This window comes from Pteropus vampyrus, unplaced genomic scaffold (genome assembly GCF_000151845.1).
Source record: "Pteropus vampyrus isolate Shadow unplaced genomic scaffold, Pvam_2.0 Scaffold2, whole genome shotgun sequence".
NCBI classification, from domain to species: Eukaryota; Metazoa; Chordata; class Mammalia; order Chiroptera; family Pteropodidae; genus Pteropus; species Pteropus vampyrus.
In genome coordinates this window covers 13,062,291-13,089,222 of record NW_011888783.1, presented here as the reverse complement: position 1 = coordinate 13,089,222, position 26,932 = coordinate 13,062,291, and the positions used below count along the sequence as shown (strand labels likewise).

The window sequence follows — 26,932 nt, the reverse complement described above, 5'->3', positions numbered from 1 at the left end:
AAAAGGCTTATGAAAAATGAGGTACATGCAGGGCTGTATAGTGGCCATGCAACAAACTATAACACATGGTAGGAAAAGTGAGCTTTCTTTCTGCTTCTGCACAAAATTACCCAGCCTGGCTCAGGTTTGGAAAGGTCACTAGTGCATGTGAGAAAGGGCCAAGGGAGCAGTAGCACAGCACTGGTGAGGAGTCCAGTTCTGCCCACAGGAATTCTGGAGTGGGCGAGGAAGCCCATGTCCCACAGATTCTGCTCTGCCATGTCTAGAGGAAGAGGATTTAGGGGTGAGCACTTGGAAGAAATGATGAGTTAGCAATAAAACTAGTTTTTTTGTTGTTGTTGTTGTTTTTAAATCTTAGGGAGTCTCAGAACTACTTCAAGAGGGACTTTTGCAAGGGTCTGCAGGTCTTACACTGCAAGGGGAAAGTGACCAAGCAGCCACATATAAATTATCACTGCTAATGGGACTCTATTTATATAGCTATGGTCTGGAGGTCACGTGAAATCTAGTTATGGTTATATTATATTCTTAACCTATTCTTACCCCTGTTCGTTGGCCTTGAAATCCTTGAGGGCTGAGACTGCTGATTTTTAAAAAATTTCTGTAGCCTCATTACCTATTAGAGTACCCAGCACAGAGTGGGTACTAAATATATAGCTGTTGAATGAAGGAAAAAAGTTAAAGAATATCTCTAACAGACAAATTTAGAACAAACAGGTAGAAGTTACAGAAATGTATTCAAGTGCCTTTCTAACACTTAGAACTCCCTGTCAGAGGAAGAAACCCATCATGACAGAGAAAATCTTACCACTGGAGGAGTTGTCAAGGATGTCACAGAGGAAGTACACACCTCATGCAGAGAGATAGACCATATCAATTTTAGCTCTCCAATTGTTTGATATTAATTACATGGAAACCAAGAAGAGACTGGCCATGACAAAAGAGTTAGCTACATGACACAATAAGCAGAAATAATGAGTCAGCAACAAAATTGGTCTTTAAAAAATCTTCAAGAACTGTCTATAAAAATCAGCAAGCCTTAAACCAGAGTTAATCAGAATTGAAATAGTACCCTGAAACACTGTTGCATGAAGCCAAAGACATTATCTTCAAAAGCTATCCTAGTACAAACTCTGAATGATGTCTGGAAGACTAAGGTATCCAATGGATATTATCTATAGTGAAGATGTTGAGTGATGGAAGGTTAAAGGAAAGATTTACAAGGTGTTGAGAGCAGGCCACGATTTGTAGACTCAGACTCTTTCAGTGTCTCTTCCATGGCCACTGGCAAAGTAAATGCTAGAGTCACTCGACTTTATTCCTTGAACTTGCAATAAATGACCAAAGGATCCCAGATCTACAAGAGAAATATTACTAGGCAATGCAGGAAAGGTCTTCTGACATAAGTGAACATTCTACATTAAAAGCCATAAATAGAATGATGAAAAGGACTAACTATCTCATAATGTCAAAGTTCAAAGGCACTTTTCAAATGTCTCTTTACAGAAAATCTGACCTTTCTTTCTTTATTATTAGAAAGTTTGCCAAGGGCAGTCTGGGCCTTGGGTCATTTTGTTTTGACATGGAAGTTCTTTTGGCATTAAAAATAATCAAAAGACCAGAAATATTTAACTCTGCAGTGACCATAAAGACACATTCAGCAGTATAGAAAAGAACAGTATAGAAGCATTAGGGTTTCAAAGGTTGTGTTTGAATAACTCCATAAAGCTTTTTCCCTTACATATGAGAGGGAAAACTCATATGAGGTCATGACTAGCTAAAGGAGTAAGCATGAATAGATGTCTTTTTCTAATGTATTTCATGTAATTTTACATGAAATTTTTAGGAAAATTGCTGAGTATACTACTAGTAACTTTCTAAGTCTAAATATCTTTTTAAAGTATAGATTAGCTAACATTCGATATAGATGTGAACATAAAAATACATTTTCATAAAAACAAAAACCTCTTATATAAGGTCTCTTTTTTTCTATTTTAAGGTATAATTTACACACAGTAAAATTTACCCTCTTGAATGTACAGTTCTGCAAGTTTGACAAATGCAGCTGTACAACCACAAGCAAAATACAGAATAGTTTCATCATGACCCAACATTCCTCTATATCCCTTTGTAGTAAGTCCCTCTCTCCATCTCCAGATCCTAATAACTACTGATTTGCTCTGTTTTTATAATTTTGCCTTTTCAAGAATGTCCTATAAATGGAATTATACAGTATGTACCAAAGGACTTTTTAAAACTTCATGCACTGGGTAAAAAGTAAAGTAACTAAATAAAGTGTCCATTTTAATTTACTGACTTCTATTTTCTGAACTTAGTGCTTGCTTTGGCAGCACATATACTATTTTCTGAACTTAAAGGCAATGATATATAGAATCAAGTTACCCTTGAATATTACATCTTGAAACAGGTGTTACCCAGGGAGCCTTTTTAATATACAGAGCTTTAGAATTTCCCTTTCACCGTTTTGAATCGAAATCTCTGTGTGGGTCCTGAGAATTTAGTTTTCACCGAATTCTCCAAACTTGATTCTGATTGACATTAACCCAATAGATATTCACTCTATGAGATCTTAATAGATTATAAATTATATTTAGGGATGAGATCAAAGTACAGAGACTAGGAGAGGAGTCTTATCTAAGTGACTTTGTCCTCGGAAATGGCTACCACTTACCGGCTGAAGGGCCTTGAACTAGTCACTGAATCTTGGTTTTCTCCTGTGTCATGCAGGGGTACGATGCCTACTTCCTAGGATTATTTTGAGGATTAAATGTATATAAAACATTTGGAAAGTACCTAGCACATTTAGCACTCAATGGATAGAAGCCATTCAACTTGCTAACATTGGTACCGGTATCATCATTGCTGTCACCGTCATGCTGTCCTGAGCATTTTACTTGTCCTTCTCCGTACTTCTACAGTTTGGTCAATTTCACTATTTTTAGCCCTTCTTCTAGAGGTGACCAAAGTAAAGTGAATGCATTTTTGTAGCAACCCAGCTATTATTCAGAGCAGTGAAAAGCTAACAGAATTTGGGAACTGATTGTTCCTAGCCCTCACTTTGACCCTGTTATAGCCTCAAAGATAACAATGGGGACAAAAAAGCAAATTACTGGAAACTCTCACTCTTTTCCCCAAGGGGATGTTATTAGCCAAACATAAACAAACAAAAGGGAGGAAGAGAATCAAAGGCCAGAATAAAGCAGGAAATTAGGCTGTCTGCATAGGTAAGAAATATCTAAAAATTGATTTCATTCACTAGCAGTTTTAGATGTACATACATGTATTTCGAAAATACAGTTTTTGTTTAAAGAATGAAATATAAAAGAGTGGTGATATTGTCTGCACTTGCTTGTCTAAAGGAAGAACAACTATCCTTTATATGCGTGTGTGTGTATATATATATATATATATACACTGCGAACACCAAGAATTGAAGACGAGGATCAAAAGACAAACCTGAAACTCATAAGCCCTACCTGTTCTCAGCGTCGGCACTGCACTTTGGGGACAGCAATTCAAAGGATTTGGTAAACTTCACCACCTGCAGCACAGAAAGACAATAAATCACGTCAGTTAAGGCTTTCTCACAGTTTAAACAATGCAATGAACAGTTTTCATCTTTATAATGGTTATTACAATAATTGGAGATTAAAAAGGAATTTTAAGTGAAGAAATCCCAAAGGGCAGAAGAAGAAAATCCTATCTTACATTTTGCATTTTCTTCTTACATAGCATACCTTGCCAAAGTTTTATTACATCTTACTAAATATGTATTTGCGTTTATAATGAAATGTGTACTATCCTGTGGTGATCAGGCAAAGAGACGTCTCATTTGAGTATAATTTTTTTTTTTTTTTGCTGTCCTTTTAACAGCCAATCCCAACCCATGGAGAGAAACCACTCTTCAAAAAAGAGGCCCTCCATCAACTCCAGGCTCCTGAAGTTACCTTCCCTGGCTTATAATTGTTTTCCAGTAGAACATTTTGCTGCCACTGACCAAAGGGTAAAGAAGAAGAAGTCATCTTCTTCAAAGATCATCCTCAGCGTGGACACTTCCCCTCTCACCTGTGAAAACGGCATACCCAGTGCAAGATCAAGGCTTATTGTATTGAAGGGAAGTTTATGGGCAAAGAAAAAGTAGTTTTTCTTATTAGCTACTATCGAGTTCTTACTATAACGAGGCCCTACATCAGAAGCTCCTTTGACTATTTAATTTCCTTATTACAACTCTATAAAGTAGGGATTTTTATCCTCAGCATATAGATGAGGAAACTAACCCATAATTCTTAAGTAAATTGCTCAGTTTCACACAAATAAATGGGGCACGTTTGCATGATTCTAGAGCACCAGCTCTTTCAGCAACACGAAAAATGTTGAGTGGGAGAGACACCGTTTCTGCCCCTCTTTTGATAAGATATGCTACATGATATAAAAACGGGTTCCTTATACTGAAAAGAGTCATCTGAATGTCACTGGATGCCTCCAAAGTTGACATTTAGATTCGCTTAGCCAGACACAGTCATGCTTCAAAGGCCTTTTAAATTAACCACTTAAAATAAATTGATGGGCACCTGAGAAAATTATTTGGAAACGGGGAATAGATTAAATATTAAAACAGCTTTATCAGTGAGGTAATGAACCTGAACTAAGAAAATGCAACATTAGGGGAAAGATAAAAGAAAAGCCCATCAGAAAGAAAATCGTGTGTGACTAGCTAAATGCAGGGTAGTGACAAAAACTCAACCGCAAGGAAATGCTCTGGACAACTACAGAACATATTTCATTTGATATTCTGATATGAACTAAGCCTCTACAAAATCACTCATTGTGGCAAATTTTATGTTCCAAAGATGGCCATAACAACATCTCCTATCCCACATCCTTCTTTACAATATCGCCCTGCCACCCTCCTGTCAAGGGGTAGGTCTGTGTTCTCTTCCCTTGAGTCTAGGTAGACTTCTGATCACTTTGACAAATAGAGTGTATGAAAGAGGTTCTATGTGTCTTTTGAGGTTGTCATAAAAGGCAATGCAGCTTCTGCCTCATCTGATGGAATACTTGTGCCTGGAGCCCTGAGCCACCATGTAAGAAATCCAACTACCTTGAGGACATTGTGTTGAAAGGGAGCCAAACCATACAGAGAGGCCACAGGTAGATGCTCTGTTCAGCAGCTCCAGTTTTTAAGCCATCCCTACCCAGGCACCAGACATATGAGTAAACAAACCTTCAGATGACTCCAGTTCCCAGACATTAAGTCACTCTGATCTCCATGTTTTCCCACCTGTGGCCCCAGATATCCCAGAAAGAGGCAAGTCATTCTTTCTATTCCCTCTCCAAATTCTTGATCCACAGGATTTGAGAACATATAACGTGGTTGGTTTAAGCCTCTAAATTTTGAGTTTATTTTTTATACAGCGAAAGTAACTGGAACACTTATCTCTAGGACTCAAACAGAAACCAATCACTTAGAAATCTTAATCTAGCTGCAATATTTTTGGGTCTCATAAGGCCAGCAAGCCACAAAGAGACTATTTATTGTAACCAAATAATAAATCCCTCAAACTATACCTCAGATAATTCTTAAGGTTAAGATAATAATAGGATAAAAAGTAGAAGCATTTCATTTATGTTTGCAGAATAAGAAATTGTTACAGATTTTAAAAGAGGAAGTTAGTTCACTATGAATTTTTGCATTTTTTGCTTAAGTGTGTCTTAAATGCTTTTGGTATTTAATTGAGTAAAAATATAAACAAAGATAAATGAATTATTTATATGAAAATGTATACATGTGTATAAAAATATTTTTATACATGATATAATAGAAATTTGCATATGTAAAACTAATTACAGTTTAATAAAGCATATGGATCATTAAGTTGGGAAAAAGAGCATTTTTCTGAGGTATGGAAAGGAGATTGAAATGGTAAATAAGAGAAATACTACATTTAAGGGCCTACAGCTAACAGCAAACAATAAAAGAGTAAAAGAGAAGCAAGCTTGAGTCCCATCAAGAAAGTGGTAAAATACAAGCAGAGCGATGAAACTATAAGGACAAATCCACTGCTGGTTGTAAGCCAGATCTGATCAAGGAGGTAGCAAAACATCAGTGTTGGATTTCAGGAGGTACATAAATCTAGGTTGCTCCCAAGCCATCTAATTATGAAGGGCTTCAAATTCATTCTAGAATGGATCTAAAATTGTCACAGAAATCCCAGTCTGAACCATATATTCAGTAATCCAGGGCTGCTGGTGGAAAACTCTTACAGATTCTCTGAATTTAGGGCAATCTAAGATTAGGCTCACAGTCAAGTTAACCATCAAAGTCACCAGAATATTGGGCCCTTCAGGCAACATACATATGAGCCTTGGTCCATGTAGAGAACAGCAAGACAAATAGTAGAAAAGCAAGACGTACACTGATCTGTCCATCTCCCATTCCTCTAAGACAGGGGAAAGCAAGAGACAGCCTGTGGGACAAACCTGGCCCACCATCTGCTTTTATAAATAAAGCTTTATTTTAACAGCCCAACTCATTAATTTAAACAATGTCTGTGGTTGCTTTCTGCTATAACAGTAGAGTTCTAGAGTAGTGACAACAGAGACTATATGGGCCACAAAGCCTAAAATATTTACTAGCTGGCCCTTTATAGAAAAAGTTTGCTGATTCCTGGTCTAGAGTCATTCTAGACCAGGTCAACTACTTATTTTCTGCTACTCTGTTAATGGCTGATGTTAGATTAATGCATTAATATTCCAATTTAATTTATCTATAATTCAGAAAGGGGATTCCTGGAGTCAAAATCTTCTCATCTGAGTCTACGGCCATGCCACCCTGAACAAGTCTGATCCTGTCTGATCTCAGAAGCTAAGCAGGGTCCAGCCTGGTTAGTACTTGGATGGGAGACCACCTAGGAAGCCCAGGTGCTGTAGGCATAAAAAATAAAAAAATAAAAAAAATAAGGGATTGTAAACTGACAAGGTCCTTGCAATCTGTGAGGTCAACCAAGGGTTGCCTCATCTAAAAAAAAGAAAAAAAATCTTCTCCTCTGAAACAACACCGCAATGATAGAAATTTTAGGCACCAACACAAGTGGTGAAGCATATACTTGAGGATCCACATATGTCTCAGTTGGCATGGGACCGTCCCACTTTAATTAAGCCTATTGTCCTGGGACAATTATTAAAAGTGCCCCCTTTCATACCCAAAAGTATCTTTGAAAAGCAAAACTCTAGGAAGGCATACTTCAAACAATTTACATTTTTAAAAGAAATTTTTTAAAAATATAATGCATTCAAATAAAAAATTATTTATAGTCAGACAGCTGGGTTAAAAAACAAAATAGCAAAACCAGTTAAACTATTTTGATATAATTTACTGGGATCTATTGTTACTGTGGAGATCATGACTAAAAAAGACAAAAGCATAAATAAAAAGAATACAATTAATGCTTTATTCTTGACTTGGGCCAATTGTATGGTTCTTAGTTTCATTAATTTTTAAAGATTTATTCTCTAAATCCAATTCTGGTTTTATTATAGATGTACTAAATGAACATAGATTAAATAAATAAATATACTCACATACACTAATTAAAAAGAGAATCTTATAAACGAAATATCTGAAGTGGTTTATAGGTCAATGAAACTGAACGAATGGTTCTGAGCTCCTCTGGCTGTTGATCAACCCTGGTTACTGCAGTGCACATGCTACAGTGAAGTAAACAAAATATCCCCAAGTGTCTCTGCCTGTTATTTGGAAAAGCTCCATGGACAGAGTCTTTTTGATTTGGATATTTATTAAGCACTAGTTGGTCTGGTTTAGCTCTGTTTTTATATACATGTATATATATATGTATATAAAATAGATATTCCTGCCATCAAAAAGAAAATAAAAATTATCTACCAAGTAATCACCATTTTTTTAATTAGTTTCCTTAATCCTCAATTTCCATAAGAGGACTACTCTATAGGGCAAAAGAATAAATTAAGTGATTATCCACTACCATCCTTCTTAATATATTTCTCATTTATGCTGATGAGTAATTTACTCTAATTATTTATTCACTCAATCAATATTTATCAGATATTTAGTGTATGAGGTACTGTTATAGCCTCTGGGAATACCGAGGAGTGTAAATCATGTCCTGTCCTTGAGGAACTCATGACACCGTACAGAGGAGAAAACAGTTCACAAATGTATAATTTCACCACAGTGGATAATCAAAATGCCATAAGCTCACAGAAGAGAGTATTAAAAGAAGGTTCAAGTGAACTATGTCCTGAAGGATCAGCAGGAGTGCTCTAGGCTGAGGAATGAGAAAAGCAGAATTTTGGTAGACAACTGAACCTAATTCAACTTAGGTACTAATTACAGAAGTGTAGGCAAGATTAAAATAAAACCAATAAGGAATGATGAGGCACCCAGAGACTAGCAACTTTGGAAAGCAACTCTAGGTCTGAGGGAACACAAGAGAGAGTGAGAGACAGAAGAAGGCATGGAAATGGGAGGGAATCATGTCATTGGTGTCCTGGAGGAGCTGGAGCTGTGGAGAGGGGCCTTGGAAGAATCCAGCTACATCTGCCCCTGGCAGAGAAAGAGCAAGGAAAATAATTACCCCTAGCCTCTCTCTCCTCTTGTCTTTGAACCTTCTGCTGAACCCCTCTTGTTTGTAAAACTCAGTCAGAAGCCAGAGGACAAGAAAGCCCAAGTGGTGTAGTATGCAGAGATCGCCCTTCAAGGGCACTGAGCTAAAAAGAAAGACTGACCATAGATGGGGGAGTCAGGGTTTGCAGAGATTAGTCAGTACAGAGTTGACAACACTGCACTTCACCTGAGTCCTATGATCCCAAAAAACAGTAATGATAAATCCCCCTGCCATTTTGTTTTCTAAATTGGCTACTCTCAAAATATCATATTCAAAATAAGACCTGTCTCCATCCTTCCTCACGACTTCCTTCAGATGCACAAATGATGCAGATAACTCCCTTGTCTACATGCTTCTCTAAAACCCCAGACATCTTTCCTTTTCTTTGAAGTGCTCCTTATTAATGAATGTTCTCCTTATTGTAATAGCATGGATGAAATTATCTCCTTCACTGTCTGGTGAATTTTCTTTCACAGGAACTACATGTGCAAAGATGCGGAAGCAAATATATGCATAAGCTAACTATGGGGAGGTGCGGTAGAGGAGGAAGAAAGGGATAGAGCTAGGCTGAGAACCAGAGAAGAGAATCAAAAATTAAGTTGGGAGCAGAGGTGATGGACTATGAATGTTGGGCAGTTTGAACTTTATTGTGTAGGCAATAAACTTGGCACACAGTTACCAAGTGTTTTGAAGCATGGGAGAGGCAGAGGCATATTTTAGAAAGAAAACTAGAAATATTAGTAAGAATTGATGGAAAGGAAGAGTGTCCTATTTATGAGCCAAGACATGAGTTAGGAGAAAAATGTCCAGGAGAGAAGTTAGTAAAGGCAGATTAGACTCAGCAGTAGAAGGGGTGGGAAGAAGGGCTTAGAAGTGATGTCTCAACATAGAAGCAACAGAACTTAGAGACAACTGAGTATACATAGTAAGAAAGACTTAGAAACGACTCCAGTTTTTAGCTTGAGTTACTTACTGCATGATGATGATTCTATTAACTGAAATAGGAAATCTCAGAAGTGGTGAAGATTTGGGGCAGGATGTGGTGGAGAATGGCAGAAGGGATTGAAGTTCAGTAGCTGGAAATTTTATATAAATTAAATATATACTTTATATATTATATATCTTTTATTGTTCTTATACTCAACTCATATCATTAATCATTTATATATGTATAAAATATATACATATATTTAACATATATAAATGCACTCAACCCACATCATTAATCATTTACACATGTTAAATATATGTATATATCATATATTATATGTTTAACAAATATATGTATACGTCACATGTATATATGATAAATACATATATTTAACATAAATGATTAATCATGTGAGTTAATATATTGACATGTAATTATTAATAAAGTGAATTAAGATATAAATATATAATACAAATTAACGATGTGTATATGTATGTGTACACTCATCAGATAATCCTCAGAGTTTTTTTAGATATCTTCCATTTTACACTCTAAGAAAGCACTTGGAACAAACATCAAACAGTTTAAGTTAGCTTCCTTACAGGGAAAAGGAAAGTTAAAGAAAAGGGAAATGGAAAGAAAGAGAAATAGTCAGGAAAATCTGAAGCCATTTTTTACCGTCCACTTAGGATGGAGGGGACTGAATTATTGGCTGTTTCAGAATGATCAAATGATTACTCGCATTTCTTCCTCTTAAGCGTTGGATTCAGAAAGATCATTGAATCCAATGGCTTAATGTGTATTTCATAAGAACCAAGAAATTAAGGAACATGTTAGAAAACAAGTGTTGCTTGTGTTTCATGATTTTGAAAATGAACTACAGGAACTAGCCTCATATATTTGTAAGCTCAGCTATAAAGTACTTCGTGGCATTCTGGACAATGAAATAGCTGCCAGCCATCAAGATGATCCATTAAAGGAGAACACTTGTGAACACAGGTGCTGAGATGGTGCCTTAAGACATAAGATGAAATCAAAATGGCTACATTTGCTTTCCTTGACTAAGCACAGAAAAAGATAGAGAGAATAGTAAATACACGAGATAGAAAGGAACTAAGAGAAGTGATAGAAATTGCTTAGACAGGATCATGGAATGGAATAACATTAAGCAGGGAATATTCAGTTCAAAGGACTAAATATTTCCTAGTGTTGACAGCAGCTAGCTATGGAACGATATTTTTCAGTCTAGTGGAAAATATCATTGACAAAGTCACTTGAAATTGATTGAAACACTGAAGAGAAGCAAAAAAGGGTAAAATATTAATTTTGGCAGGAGAGAGGATGAGAAAGGTATGTTTCATTTCTATTTTTGTCATCCACTGAGTAAACTGATCAGTTCATACCTGACCGCTCAGTTTAAAGACTATAAATGCAGTCCCTAAACACTGAGTTAAAAGCGTTATGAATTAAGCTTCTCCAACTAGATTTAAATTCTTCTCTCCCTTTATCCCTCAAATGTAGAGGCCATAAAATATCATACATCTGTAATAACTAGGTTTTTAAAAAATATTCAAATCACAAAAAAATGACGTGTCTGTTTCTAGGGCTGATTCTCATAAAATAGAGGAGTGCAAAAGTTATTTTTAGAGGAAGAAAAGTTTGAGCATATTTTTTTCCTGAAATACTTTTTTTCTTTTCCGATTGTAAAAACTAGTGTATGTAATACCAGTAGAGATGGTACTGTAAGTTCATGCTCGGACACATCTGTTCTCTTCCAAAAACAGAGCAAAGATTGATAAAATATGGAAGGGGAAAACCAGAAAGACATCTAGAGGTTAAAAGGGAGATAAAAGAGAAGAGAGTGAGAGAGGAAGAGAAAGGAGAGAAGCAAAAAATGGTTTCTAAGGCACAAGTTTGGAGACAGAAGCCTACTATGCTCCAAGTCCAGAAATAGGCAGGCAGCTATGGTTGGAATTCTAGTTACTACTCAGGTCTGGGGACTGAAAGTGTTCCTTTGAGGCAGATGGCCCAGCTTCACCTCCGGAAACTGAACCAAGCTGCTCTGGCTTAGTGTAATATTCTCGCACAGCGGGAGACCCAAGCCATCAATATAGGACCTGGTTCTTGACTAGGGGCCAAGGAACAGTGCAAACTATTAGACAGGGAGGGGAGAGTAGAAGAGAGAATGAAAGAAAACAATGGCACAAACAAATGAACAAAAATACTTTCTCATTAGAATGAGCTGCAATCCCAAATTCAAAAACATATAAACAATATTAATGTAGATAACTAAATCAACAACCTACAGAATTGGTCAAGAAGGTATTAATAAATCTCAGGCTTGATTTGAACACACCTCTATCAGAGAATGAATGATAGGTGAGGAACAGAAAAATATAAGAATATAAATAATTTAAACATCATCATCTTATTCTTAATTAATGGGTCAAAGAAAGTCAATGGGTAAAGTCTCTTTTAGAAAACACTTTCCTCCTTGAGAAAAAGAAAGATATGTGAAAAGAAGTTTCCCTTTCTTTTTCTCTTGGTGCATAGTTATATGAAGGCATGCTGCCTGGAGCTGCATCAGCATCCTGGATCATGATGGTAAAAGTCAGCTGGTGAAGGCTGACCACTGAGACAAACACAGGAAAGCAGACAGAGCCTGAGTTCTTGATTATATCTGGCTGCTGCATAATCCCCAGAACCGCCTCCTGCAGACTTGTGATATAAGATACAAACCTTTCTGTTTAAGTCTTTTTCCCTCGTATATTCTATTTCTTGCAGAAATCTCCCAAGTTGATCTATAAATTAAAGCAATTTCAACTGAAATCTTTGCAAGTTTTTGTAAAACTAGGCGCTCTTAAAATCTACAAGGAAGAGTAACAGGTCAAAAATAAGCAAGCCAATTTGAAAGGAGATTGACATTGAGGACTTGCCCTAACAGATAGCAAAGAATATTATAGAAATTGAGATAGTGTGATACTGGTACAGAAATAGACAAATAGACAAGTGGGACAAAACAATGAGCTCAGAAACAAGTATATATGGAACTTGATATAATATAGAAGTGGCATTACAAAGTGGGGGAACAATAGTTCTGAGACAATTGATTATACATATACAGCTTTACATTACACACAAAAAATAAATTCTAGTTGGATATAAAAGACCATAAATACCAGACGGGTTAAAGAAAATATAAGAGAAAGTCATTCTAACACAGAGGTAGATAAAGTTTTTTCAAAAACAAAACCCATAAAGCACGAATCAAAAAGGAAGATCGGGAAATTTTACACATTAAAATGAAAATATTTCATGCATCCAATATACCTGTTGGGAGAAGCAATCCACATGAGCCCTGAGGACAGTCTTCCTATGTATGCCAAGATTGCAAGTCCCTGGTCTCTCTCTATCTGGTTCCTTTCTCAGGATTGTATTTGTGGTGAGCAAACTTGAGAGATGAGATAACATCTCTCCCCAAACAGATGGCTTGATACCACACAATGTAAAAGGGATGGATTCTTCAAGTACAAAGCTGCTCTTCTGAAATGCAACCCATTGCAAGTGCAGGCATCTGTGCACTTGGGGGACATGGGGAGCCAGGACAATTGTAATGGTCCATAATATAAGGTTTACATTTGTTTCTATAAGTATATGCCCCACCATTTTTTAGCTTTATTTCTACATTTAAATGCATTTAATACTCACTATTAGTCTTATTTATTAGGTCCTCTTCATCATTTGCTTGGCTGGATTTCAACCTCTCATATTTTTCAGGAAAGACAACTTGGAACTGTATTTCTTGCACTCATCCTTGCTAACTTAAAAATGTCCGTCTGTGGTTTATATTCATTGTATATAAATTTGACTGGATTTAAAACTGTAGAGTCATATTTTCTTTCCCTAAGGACTTTGTCGCTATTGCTATATTCTCTCTAAGCACTGGAGAATGGTAAAAGTCTAACACCAGGGTAAATTCCTTCCAAGCAGTGACCCAATTCTTTTGTCTGGATGCCTACAGAATGTTTTCATTATCTTTATAGTCTTTTAATACTGAATGAGTTTCAGTACAAAGCAACCAGTATCAACTTTTCCTGAAATGATGTATTCTTTCAGTCTGTAAATTCGTTTGTCCTTATTTCAGTAAAATGTTGTGTTATAATTTTAAATATTTTCCCTGTTCCATTTGTCACTTTCTCTTCAGAGATACCAATTATCCTTATTTTGGAATTCCTTCATTCTGACTCCATTGGAATCATTCTCTCTTATCTTTTTATATTGTATTATTTTCTATCTCATTTTCAATTTTATTCTTCATGCCCCTGAACGTATGTTAGAGGTATCTTTTCAAGTAAGTTAGAGGTATCTTTTCTTCTTTGACACTTTTAATGTACTATTGATTTCTCTATGTTTACATATTTTTCTTCTACTTCTTTCCAAGCCCTGCCAACTCTGTTTTCTTGTCTTTTTATTGCTTATCATTTATTCCTCGAACTCTTGTATCTCTTCTTTGAATACTTTCATTATTCCTGAGAGGTCATTTTAGTTTTAATTTCATTTGCAAGAAAAACTGTTAGCAATTTTCCTGGTGTATGTTTTTAATCTGACTTTTGTTTTCACATTCCCTTACTCCTTTTTTCTTATCTTCCTTTTCATAATCCCCATGCTGGTGGTTTTGTTAAATAAATAATGGGAGGGATGTCAGGAAAGTGATTTAGAATGACTGTACTTGAACTTTGGTCTATTGTCTTTGAGCATTTTCTCATCAACTATCCTCTGAGCAGCAATTTCAGCTCCTGCCTAGCAGGAGCCTCCCTTGCACTGTAAAGCCACATATGACACAGATATTTTTGTGTAATAAAAACCTTTAATTCTCTTCAGGTGACCAAGATTAGCAGCTGCAGGATGCCACTCACACTGATATTTATCTTGATACATTGACAGCCTTGTTTCCAAGATGGCTTGTCTGAAAGTTTTCTTGTTTCACCCCACTGCTCCTGCCACTATATGGCAGCAAGGAGGACTCAAAAAACATCCCTGAGCCCACCCAGGCAACCACCCTTACTGTTCCAAACAAGTGTGCACAATTTGTTTTGGTGAACACCATATTTTGCCCAATATGGCTGGATGCAGGAAACCTCACTCAGCCTTTTAATTCATCCCATCAATTTTCACAGCATTTAGCAGCTACCCCGACATGTGGGGTGTAGCTCAGACGTTGATTGGGAGCATAAGGTTATGAATGTTTCTTCTTTTGTGGATTAAGAGTTCAACACATCTAAAATTGGAACTTCCACATTACATAGGAAAAAGCACTTTGCTGGTTATTATAAGTATCGCGGGCATCAAAAGTGATCAGGAATATCTAGAAGCAACTTGATAGTTATAGGTCTGCTGGTAATAATAAGAAAAAAGGTCAGAAGTAATAAGGGAAAGGTATAATTGAATTCTGGATTTGCTTGGTGATGTTGAGATTTATTTGTATTCCTTTATAATTATAAAAACATCTTTATTGTTGAAATACTTGCAATAAAATAAACTTTGTCATTTCAAGTTTGAAACTCTCTCGTCCTCCAACACACTTTTGTTTTTAGAAACAATTTTCTAAATTCTACAAGTAAGAGAGCAGTCTTTACTCACAATTCTCACGTGTATAGGAGTCTTTGGAATCTATTCTGTTCAGCTGTTTCTTCATGAGGAACTAACCCCCAGTTTTGTAATACATTGTAACAGCTTCACAAGAATAGGTGAAACTCTACCTATTCTTCATCCTTGTTGCTTTTTTAAACAAATTTTCTGGCTACTCATACATGTTTATTTTTCCATATGAACTTTTAGAAGTTAAAAATCATATTGCCAAGTTCCACCTTTCTTTTCTCTTCTTCGAATAGGACTCTATCTAGGTCTGCTCTTTGTCAATAAAATAAAATCAGAGTGTTTACAAGTTTTGCTTCCGTCCCCTCTCTGATAGTCATTCAAATCACTCATTAAATTTAGATCACAAAGGTTTTTAAAACCAGGCCATCCGTGCAGTATTCTGAGATGGGGAGGAGAAGTCCCAGCCAGAGAATGTCTCTACAGGATTTTCTGTTTGTTGAAAATACAGTTCCAGTGCCAGATTTTGGCATCTGGTGCCCTGTTCAATCTGGCTTCTCCACCTGTATATGGTGTGACTGTGTCTGGTCTTCTTCCTATAATTTCTCCCTGACAACTAGGGTAGCACACGGAACAGTGGCCCCTTTGAATCTGAAGTTGTGAGAAAACTTTGGTGAGAAGTGTGTTAAAGGAAATCATGACATTGATGGGTTTTCTGCATGATGATGTCATATATATATATTCTCTCTCTCCCACCACCTCCCCAGACTGCAGCCTTGGCAAAACTCCTTCACAGCTTCTAAAACAGCACTGAGTAAATTAATCTCCTGTTTTTGCACGTAGTTAGTTCACTTTCACCCACAGACCCTGCTCCTGGGGGTCAGAGGAGTTCATCCTCACGTTGAGGGGGAGGGGATGGGCAAAAAGAAGACTGATGAGGAGCGGCCTAGAATCTTCTGCTCTAACAATGGTCAGCTGTGAGACTGAAAAGGTCTTAACTTTCAGTAATGTACCAACACCTTTATTGCTTGTATCTAATCTAGATGGTATTTTTTGACCCCCTCCATACTTTATACCATGAAGCTATTACTGTCACTACTATTGCCTCTAGCTCTGCTGCACCTTTCATATCAGCTTCCATACATTTTCATTTGATCTACCAAAGAGCAAGACCACAGTATAATAACTAGTCCATTTAGAAGATTGGCAAGAATGACCACCTTAAGTTGGTTTAAATTACCTTCATGTCTGTTTACAACTGAACTAGAAAACAATGAGTTTGTCCTTGTCCAGATTTTACCTGGCCCCTCAAGCACTTGCTCTCACAGTGACCTAGTAGTGACTCAGGGAATCTTGGCAGCTGAGGCCTCAAGAGCTGCCCCTTTCTACCTTTGCTTAGTGACAGCTCACAGCCTGCCTGGCACCAACGAGCAGCCCTACAGCCTTCTCATTCCTTTCAGGGAGTTTAGAGTCAGCAGTAGGGAGTGACTCTATCAAGTCACTTAACTCTCTAAGCCTTATTTCCTCATTTCTAAAGTGAAGATATAAGAACTATCTCATAAGGCTGCAGTGGGGATTAAATGAACTCAAGTGATTCACAAAGCATCCGGAAGCACTCCTTAAGTATGCGCTGGTGTGTGCGTATGTGTGTGTGTGTGCGCGTGCGTGTGTGTGCGCGCGCACGCACACGTGCATGCGTGTGTTCTCCCAAGGTTCCATTGATTTTTACACAATCACAGATAATTGAAAGGCTATTGTTGCTTTAAACTACACCTGCTGAAATAGAAATAACCCCAAGCTCTGCAAAAATATGGGCAAACACTCCTAGACATTTTAAACACATATAGATTTTTTAAAAACTTAATGTTGTAAGTTTTACAATACTTATTAAATCTCCATAATTTACCCTGAAGTTCTTATTCTATGAGGAACACAAACTGAAAGTACAGTAAAATATCATTCTCTGAGGTATTAAAATAGCACTTAATTGCTAGACAATTCCTGGTCTTTGAAGAGAGTTAGCAGCAAAGATATATTGCTGCTGAGGGTTTAGATGTTTAACTTCCAGGAAGTTAGATTGATGATGATCATTATTTTCAATATTGTTGTGTATTTACCCAGTAGATTTCCCGCGAAGAACTGAAGAGCTTAACAGAAGCTGAAAGCCAGGTACTAATTTGATGCTTGCCTTTGGAATAACACAAATTCCTATGGTGAAGAAGAAATGAGCCTCCTCTACCTGACGGGGGTGCTCCGTGCGAGTGTCTGCAGGTCCAAAGGAGTAGTAGTAAAAGAACCCGGGGACTGCACCTCAGAAGCAGCAAAACAAACCTCTGCTGCACAGCGCAGCACAGCAAAGCGCAGCCGAGGCCGGACACCCCACTCAACTCAAGAACAAATCGTCCTGGCCCCTAGAGCAAAGGGCGCTGCTTCTCCCATGTTAGTTTGCTTCTTCCTCCCTGTAAGAGGGCTGTGGAGCATTGTCTGGACTGCAACCCATGCCCATAAATACTGAGGGCCTTCCACTCGCGGGGTAACTATGATGGGAGACTGGCGCCTGAGTTTGTCTCCTATTCAGTTGTGTGAGATTGGGCCAACCATTTAATCCCTTAGTTCCCTCATCTGTTAATATATGGGACTGGGATAGATCTCTAAGGCCTCCATCAGCACAAGAGTCTATATTTCTAAGGTGACAGCAAAACAAGACATGTAAAGGAAATAAAAAATTTAATTGTATAAAAAGTCACCTCATGGTGAGAGTCATAAAGAAAGTGGTTCAAGTCACAATTTCACAAACTTAATTATAAACAAAATAAACTTCATTCCATTAATGTAGTCTCCAACTCTACATGACAGATAACAGATAACTTACTGGCGATTCAATGTCTTCTAGGAGTAAAACAGAACAGCGCTCACATTTCAGCAGAGTTTGGGCCCGATGCATTATTTTCTTGACAATTTTCTCCAGGTCAGTCTGTTCTTCAAAGAGATCATTAACCACCTCTAACAATGCCTAGGAAAGAAAAAATGAATGTGTTTAGATGGAAGTAGTACTGAATAAAAACATTGGGTGTTTTTCTCTCAAAATTCCATTCGGTCTTTGCTATAATGAAATATAAATATTTTTGTGTGGCTAATTTTTAATGCATTTATGATTATTTTAACATATTCTCATCATTTTGTTTTATAATAGTCTTGAACTGTAAAACACAACTCGATAATAGCATCAGTCCATATACTCCCATATAAATCCCACATAAAGTCATAAGTCTATATCCCATACAGCTAATGACTACATAATCTGTACAGTCATTAATTATAGGCATCCCCCTGCCACAGTAGTTTTTTCTGCAATGTGACTAGGTATAAACCCAACATTTTATAAGTAACGAATGAATACCTGATTCTCTCCAAAGCACATTTATTTCAGAAAATTATAAAGTAGCTCTTCCCCATCAATAAGAAGGAATAGCTTCATGGTCACACTTGAGGCTTATTTTCACTAATACACATCTCTCACAGAACGCTGAAAGAATTATAGTGGTAGATGCTCATTAAGTTTCAGAACCTTCAAAACAATATATAAAACCCCATTAATCCTTCTGCACTGCTTCATCTCAATCTGTCCAGAATATTTAAATATTATTACATATCTCAGGAAAGAAAACACTATTAAAATTTCTGTTAAAACAGCAGAATGAAAAAGAAAAAGAAAAAACTTAAATTACAGTTTAAAAACTGTGTGTTCATTTAAAAATCAAATTGTAATAACCTGTTATCTTATCCAGCTAAATTAGCTTGCAATTTTTACATTGAAATGCTGTTTATTTGGAATTTTTCATTATATGGATGTTTCCAGAGATTTAAGAATAGTGGGCCACATACAGGTAGTAGATATTATGTGTTGTCAAAGAGCAATCAGAAAATTGCACAGCCGGTGACTTGGCCAAAGGGTGTTTTATTCAATAGAGTTTAATAAGATGTGCATTCTCAGGTCCAATCTCTCACAAAAGGATTTAATGGGTTTTCAAATTCACTTTTATTCAGAGAGATGGTGTTGATCATCATCCTAGGGACATGACAAATTTTCAACTTTGGTAATAAATTTGATTTGACTTGAAACTATTTGAAACATGTGAAAAGTTCTTCTCTGAGTCTATTCATGTAGAAAAGCATTTAAATGAGTTAAGAGATCCATGAAATGAGTCTAGTTCACTAAGCATCCAAAAAGGATCAAATATCCTGGGTAGTGTTTTCTCTAAAGAGAGCATACGAATATGCCTAAGGCCTGCTCTGTGAATCCAAAGCAAAGAGAAATAACAGGAGGGGGAAAAAATATTTTTAACGGCATCCTGACTGGCATTTGCACAACAAATCACCGTAAAAGGTCAATGTGCAATAATTTCATATTCAAATACAACATTAAAGATGGGGTAATTGTCTAAATAATTACCAAAAAATTCCCTGTTATTAAGTAGGAAACATTATTTCTTTAATCATTCAGATTATTTCTTCAGATGGATCATATTAACTGAACAATTATTTAACTTTTCAATTTGTTGTGACTGCATAGATAGGGCCTCTGGGACCCATATACAAGAACATTTATCTCAGAGGAAAAAGTCATTCCGCCTTGAGTCTTGCACTGACAAAACACATTATAGCAACTTTATTGTCTCTAATTAAAAATGGCTGCCTTACTAACAAGTGATAAAAGTTTGACAAATAACAATGCAGACTTTCTCCGGAATAGGATAAAAAAGAGAAGAAAATATAGGATGATATGCAATTCAACAGACATTGGAAGCCTTTCACACAGCTGAACACTCCCTGCTTCCTGAATTCACTTGCATTCCCCTTTCTTCTTCTAGTGAACTTTTGCTCCTGGCCTCATCCTTGGGCCTCTTCCCTTCTCTTATCCACACCTTCTCCCCCAGATTAATCCACATGATACCCTAGTTTTAAATACCATCTATATGCTGATGGTTCTAAAAATTAACCTTGAGTCCTGACATCTCCCCAAAATTTAGATTATGGTATTCAACTGTTTACCTGCCAGCTATACAAACCAGTCGTTTTCACTCATTTCTGCATCTGTAAGCCTTATCGCAGCTAATTTAAGGGGAAATCTTTTACTTCTCACTGCCCTAGTCACAACCATGGGATTCCTTCCTTCCTTCCTTCCTTTTCTCTCTCTCTCTCTCTCTCTTTATTTTTCCAGTTGTATTGAGATACAATTGACATAACTTGGTATAAGTTTAAGGTACACAACATGATAATTTGATACGCACATATATTGTGAAAAGGTTACTACAATAAGGTTAGTTAACACTATGCATCACCTCACATAATTATAATATTTTTTCTGGTGAGAACATTAAGATTTACTATCTTAGCAACTTTCAAGCATATAATACAGTATTGTCAAGTATAGTCACCATGCTGAATATTAGATCCCCAGAACTTATTCATCTTATAACTGAAAGTTTGTACACTTTGACCAGAATCTCTCCATTTGCCCCACACCTCAGCCCCTGGCAACCACCATTCTACTCTGTTTCTATGAATTCTGTTTTTCATACATCCAAATTGTAAGTTAGATCATACAGTATCTTTCTCTGTCTGGCTTATTTCATTTAGCCCAGTGCCCTCAAGGTCCATCCATGTTATCACAAATGGCAAGATTTCCTTCTTTTTCATGCCTGAATAATATTCTGTTGTGTATATATACCACAATTTCTTTATGCACTCACTCATCCACTGATGGATACTTATGCTTCCATGTCTTGGCTATTTTGAATGATGCTGCAATGAACATGGAGTTGCAGATATCTCTTCGAGATAGTGATTTCATTTCCTTTGGATACATATCCAGAAGTTGGGTTATTGAATTATATCGCAGTTCTATTTTTAATTTTATGAGAAACCTCTACCCTGTTTCCATATTGGCTGTACCGATTTATAGTCCCAACAACAGTGCACAAGGGTTCCCTTTTCTCCACATCCTCACCAACACTTGTTACCGCCTATCTTTTTGATAAAAGCCATTCTAACAGGTGTGAGGTGATGTCTCATTATGGATTTGATTTGTATTTCCCTGATGATTAGCGATGTTGAGCATCTTTTCATGTACCTATTGGCCATTAGTCTGTCTTCTTTGGAAAAAATGTCTTCAGATCCTCTGCTCATTTTTAAATTGGATTATTTGTTTTTATGCTATTGAATTATATGAGTTCCTTGAATATTTTGACTATTAACCCCTTATCTGATATATATGGTTTGCAAGTACTTTCTCCCATTCTGTAGGTTGCTTCTTCATTTTGTTGATTGTTTCTTTTGCTGTGCAGAAGCTTTTTAGTTTGATGTAGTCTAAAATGTTTATTTTTGCTTTTGTTGCTTGTGCTTTTGTGTCAAATCCAAAAAAAAATCACTGAAGCTTTTCCCTACATTTTCTTCTAGGAGTTTTAAAATCTAAGTTCTTACATTTAAGTCTTTAATCTATTTCAAGTTTATTTTTATGAGTAGTGTAAGATAGGGGTCCAATTTCATTCTTTTACATGTGCGTATCCAGTTTTCCCTGTACCATTTACTGAAAAAATTATCTTTTCCTTATTGAGTATTCTTAGCTCCCTCATGAAACATATGTTGACTGTCTAAGTTTATTTCTGGGCTCTAGATTCTATTCTATTAGTCTAGGTGTCTGTTTTTGATGCCAGTACCATAATGTTTTGATTACTATAGCTTAATAGTATAGTTTGAAATCAGGATGTGTGATGCCTCCAGCTTTGTTCTTTTTTCTTAGGATTGTTTTGGCTGTTTGTGATCTTTCATCTCTGTACTCCAGACACACAGACCAAGTGCCTTTGCGTTTAATATTTTTACTGTGTGGAATGCTCTTCTCAAATCTTTGTGTGGCTTTGCTCCTTCATTTCATTCAAGTCTCTGCTCAAATATCATCTCTTTATAGAGACCTTCTTAAATACTCTCTAAAATAGAATCCTCCAAAACTAACCTTCAGTGACCAGTCTTTAACCCTTTATCTCATTTCATTTTTCTTTATAGCACTTATCATTACCTAAACTATATTATTTAACAAGTGAAGAGTATCACTTGATAAATATTTGTGGAATAAGTAAATGAATTGTGCCCTTCATGAAGATGCAAAGATTAATAGTACTTGAAGCATCTCTTAAGGAGTTCAAAATGTAGTTGGAGAGGAAGCCATCAATAAATGTTATACAATGTAATAAGTATCCCCAATAAAATAATGGCAGTATGTACAAGGAAAAACAATAAGCAAAGCGGGGAAGAGTAACTAAAAGTCTGAGCTGGGTCCTGAAGAAGATGCAAGGCAAATGGCAGTGGAAGAAAAAAGGTGGATATGACGCATTAAAGGAGAAAGAAATATGGTTAAAGGCATGAGAAAGTGAAACCAATAGATTGTTCTCTGGAAATTGGGGGCTGTATTTCTGGAGTGTCAAATAGGAAGACAATAGTAAGACATGGGGACAAGAGGAAAACAAGATCCAAGCCAGAGAAAAGGTGTGGTATGTATGCTATGCTAAAGAAAATGGCTGTAGTAGTCAACTGTGTTAGTTTACTGAAAAATATTAATGAATCATAATGTTTAGCAAATGAACCTTTTAATCAATTTTATTACTAATTAACTGAAGGTTTCCAACCTTTTGGAACATCTTGTTAAATACATTTCTAAGATGTGACAGGAATTTCCCTATATTTAAAAGTATAATGACCCTAATATCATTTAATCTCTATTTGATAGTTTAGCATTTTTTAACTATTTCTTTTTTAAACTATTTAACTCTATAACTGGTGAAAGTATATGAGACCAGTCCCTCTATATGTGTGACGTGGGGTGACAGACATCATTTGCAACATACCTTGCTTCTTAAAGGAATTATATGGTAAAAATATCACTAAATTGTGTTATTGTTTTAAAACAACAAGCAAGAATACATCCGCTGCCTTACAGTACAGGTGTGAAATTCATTTCCTTTTTAAGAGAAGCCGATATTATTTCCTCCCAACAGCAAAAGCAAATTTGTATATACTTCCACTTGAGCGTATTGCTTACAGAGAATCTTCAATCATAATCTTGAAGGATTGTACAAATAAAAAAGATCATTTGTGGTTTTTAAAAAACAAAATGACTCCCAGACACTTGACAGACAGTGAGCCTCGAGGGCCGTCAGCAATGTTTCTTTCTACTCACCCTGCTTCTTTCATATTCTTTCCTTGAGGCGGCAAATAGCTGAGCATTAGATATGGCGATTCCACAAAACGGAAGATACATCTGCATAACCTGGGGGCAAAGAGAATGTTAAGAACATTGAAACCTCGCTGAACCACATTCCACATTTCCTGCATATACCTAATTGTAATATTTTCTTTTCAACCATAGAGATTGAGTATGGAGTTGTTTATACTATTATCTTAACTTCAGAAGGGCTATTTTTAAGAGTTAACTACAAGATGGTCTCAGTCAAGCTTTAAGTAGGAACAGTCACATCCATGAAGACAAAGTGAAGCAACAGACTATGTTGGCTATGATACAAGAACCGTGTCTAAATCATCTCTGTATTTCTTCTTTGAACAATGAAAGATAAATGAACTCTGATATATCTAGAATTTAAGGCAAGCGACCATACACACATTTAGAGGTAGGCGGGACATATGTCCATGTCTTCGTACATATACATATACATATATGTAGCAGAGATATCATCATGACCCTAGGACTCTGTCAGTTACACATTTCAGTATGCTTGTTATGATGGGCCCGGTAGAAATTTAGGGGCCAGGGGGCCTAGTAGCGCCATGCAAAAGAGCTCAAATTGTGCCCACTACTATGCTGACAAAATTGGCCATGAATGCAAATTGGTGGATGGTCCTACAGAAGTCTGTTTGAGGAAAAGCTGGGGATCCTTTAAGAGAACATGCATCCTGTGGGAAAAAAACAACTAGGTGTGATGAGCTCGACCCTAACAGAGACTTTCTAACAACAAAGGGTCTAGGTCTAGGGATTTTCTGCACTGCCTAGCACTCTCACTCAAATTCAATTCCAGAATCTGATTCCAGAGGAAGAGATTGCTCCAAGTAAAAACCTAAAAAATATTTCCCTAAACTCTTCAAAAGGTTGGAGGACATCGTGACATGTGAAGATGTTTGGGACTTCTTTATAGCAGAGAGAGAAGGGGATGTTCTTTAACACGTTCTCTCTCGCTCTCTCTCTCTCTCTCTCTCTCTCTCTCTCTCGCATGCACACTATGGTACCCTAGGAAGAAGGACAGGGCAGTGGCAAAAGAGCAGTTTCTGTGATGCCCAGAAGAGGACAGTGCAGTGCCCACTGGAGGAATGAGAACAGCAGGAGCAGATCTGCCCAGGATCACTTATGAGACATCCTGGGACACCCAGATCAGCATTACCTGCTGTGAAAGGTGATTTTGCAGAAGGCTTAAGGTGGACAAAAGATGAGAAATTCACATTCCACATCACTTCTTTCCTATTAAAATCTTGCTTTGGCTATCTGGGCATACTAAACTCTTACCTTGGGTCCTTGAAAGCATTTCACAATTCATAGCTAGTACTATGATCCTACTCTTAAAGAAGAGAGAAAAACAGTGGGATTGGTATTAAGTAGAGGTACAAAATCAATTATTTGATTTTTACAAATTTTTTCAGAATAAATTCCTTCACTGAATTTGCCTCAAAAATAAATTAATATCTAATGAGGACCTGCTATATGTCAGACACTCTCACTTCATTTCTTCATTTGAACTGCACATCAGCTCCTCATGGAGGAATATTATATACATTGTAGAGATCAGGAAACTCAGTAACTTGTTCAAACTCATGTAAGAACTCAGGTTCACCTAATTGTACAACTGATGATCGATCATTCCTACGACATCTTGCCTTACTAGAACTAGATGTTATTTCTGTCAACCCCTTTTTCCCCTTTCTTACTACTCCCTTCCATGCCTTGAGAAGTTTGTAAATAAGCCATTATAAGGTGTTAACATAAAAGATGCCAGATGTTCTGCCAGAATTTCCCTGCCTTTAGCAAGAATGGGACCATTTTCAATATCACCTACACACACAGAAAGCACTTTCCTCACAGTTTTGTTTTTTTTTGTTTTTTGTTTTTTTTTTCTCTGCCGTGGAGACTATGATGGAGGTGGAGGGCAGGAGGAGATATGGGTTATTTAATTTAACTCCCCACCTCTTCCTTTCTCCCTTCCTCTTTTTCTTCCTTCTTTTTTTCCTTCCTTCCTTCCCTCGTTCCTTGTATAGTAAACAGGTGTGGAAAAAAGATAATGTCTTCTTTCAGAGCAAAGAACAGAATTATTTATTACACAGTATAATTAAGATAGTATCACCCTCTGGAGCAGAGTTCAGGCTTACTGTCCCTTATAAAAGACTTGGGTTCCCTACATTTGAGGTTCCTCTCCTATAACACAGACCCATATAATCTGTATGATACTGTTGCTGAAGATTTTATCCCAGGTCAGAAGCACTTGTTCTCATATCATTAAAATTATTGTTTGTTTGTTTTTTTCATTTGTCTATAGGTGTATATATGAACTTCACAACATAGTTACTTAGTATTTGTAATTGTAGATAAGGGCCCCAGGAACAGTTACTGAAATCCAAGTTATATATTTTTTTCTCCCTTTTTTACTGAGCCAGTCCTTATTGATATATTTTCTCATTCCATTGATTCTCCCCTCTATTATATAATATTTCCTTTATTTTAGCAATTAAACTAGAAATTTTATGTATATACTTAACAAACTCTAAATTTAACATCTTTAGTCTCCTTGCAAATAAGCTAAGGACTTTGGAATATTTTAAGTCTCACATTACTTTCCTGGTATACATGTTACATTTTTTCTTATTCTGTCTTATGATTGTAAATTGGACATTATTATTATTATTAGTTAATACTTCTTTAGATTTACCCACACATTTTACAATTTTTTTTTCTTCATTCCTTCCAGCATCTCCCTCCTTCAGTCTGGGATAATTATCTTTCATTTTGAAGATAATTCTTTAGAACATCCGTTAGCACTGGTGGTAAAGGATTTGTTTCTGTTTTATATAAAAATATATTTATTTTATGATCAATTTTAAAAGGTAATTTAGCTGGGTATACAATTCTAGGTTTATAGCTATTTTCTCTAAGTACTTGGAAGATGTAAGTGTCCTATCATGTGCGTTGATGCTGCTAAAAAGTCAGTTGCCAATCTGTTTCTTTTTAGATTATCCGCTTTTGTCTCTGTTTTTTTTTAGGGCCTCTTTATGTCTTTGGTGGACGATTTGTACTTTTTCAGTCTCAATCAAAAGCTTAATGAATCATAAGAACTCTAATATATATATTGACCAAAGATTACTGTGGATGGAGACAATATCATACCTTCATGACATATTCAAACTGAGAGGGCATCTTTATTTACAAAGGGAGTGATCTACCCTATGTCATTCAAGGCACAATAATTCAGCACTGTGGGGCCAGATCCATATGACAATATAATCACTAGAATTTCCAAATAAATGTGTAGAATAAGCAGGCAAACATATTTTGAAAGGAGAGAGGTAGGAAGAAGTTGAAGCAGTAGAGAAGAGGAAATAATGAAAACCAAAACATTTTAATATCTTTATTTTTCAGTCCCAGTGTAACAGATGTCTTTATTTCTTTTAAAGATATACTGCTCTATTC

At 36.5% G+C, this 26,932-nt stretch overlaps 1 protein-coding gene and 1 pseudogene across 1 annotated transcript in view; one reads left to right on the top strand and one right to left on the bottom strand.

The window, feature by feature from the left end:
• The window catches only part of PDE11A (phosphodiesterase 11A), a 327,576-nt gene that overhangs the window by 198,553 nt on the left and 102,091 nt on the right, over positions 1–26,932 (bottom strand). The window contains exons 3-5 of the mRNA XM_011356861.2: positions 23,426–23,515; positions 18,065–18,205; positions 3,498–3,562 (exon numbers count right to left, since the gene is read on the bottom strand). Of these exons, the coding sequence (XP_011355163.1) occupies positions 3,498–3,562; positions 18,065–18,205; positions 23,426–23,515 (296 nt within the window). The remainder of the gene's footprint in view (positions 1–3,497; positions 3,563–18,064; positions 18,206–23,425; positions 23,516–26,932) is intronic.
• LOC111739293 lies at positions 6,836–6,954 on the top strand (annotated as a pseudogene).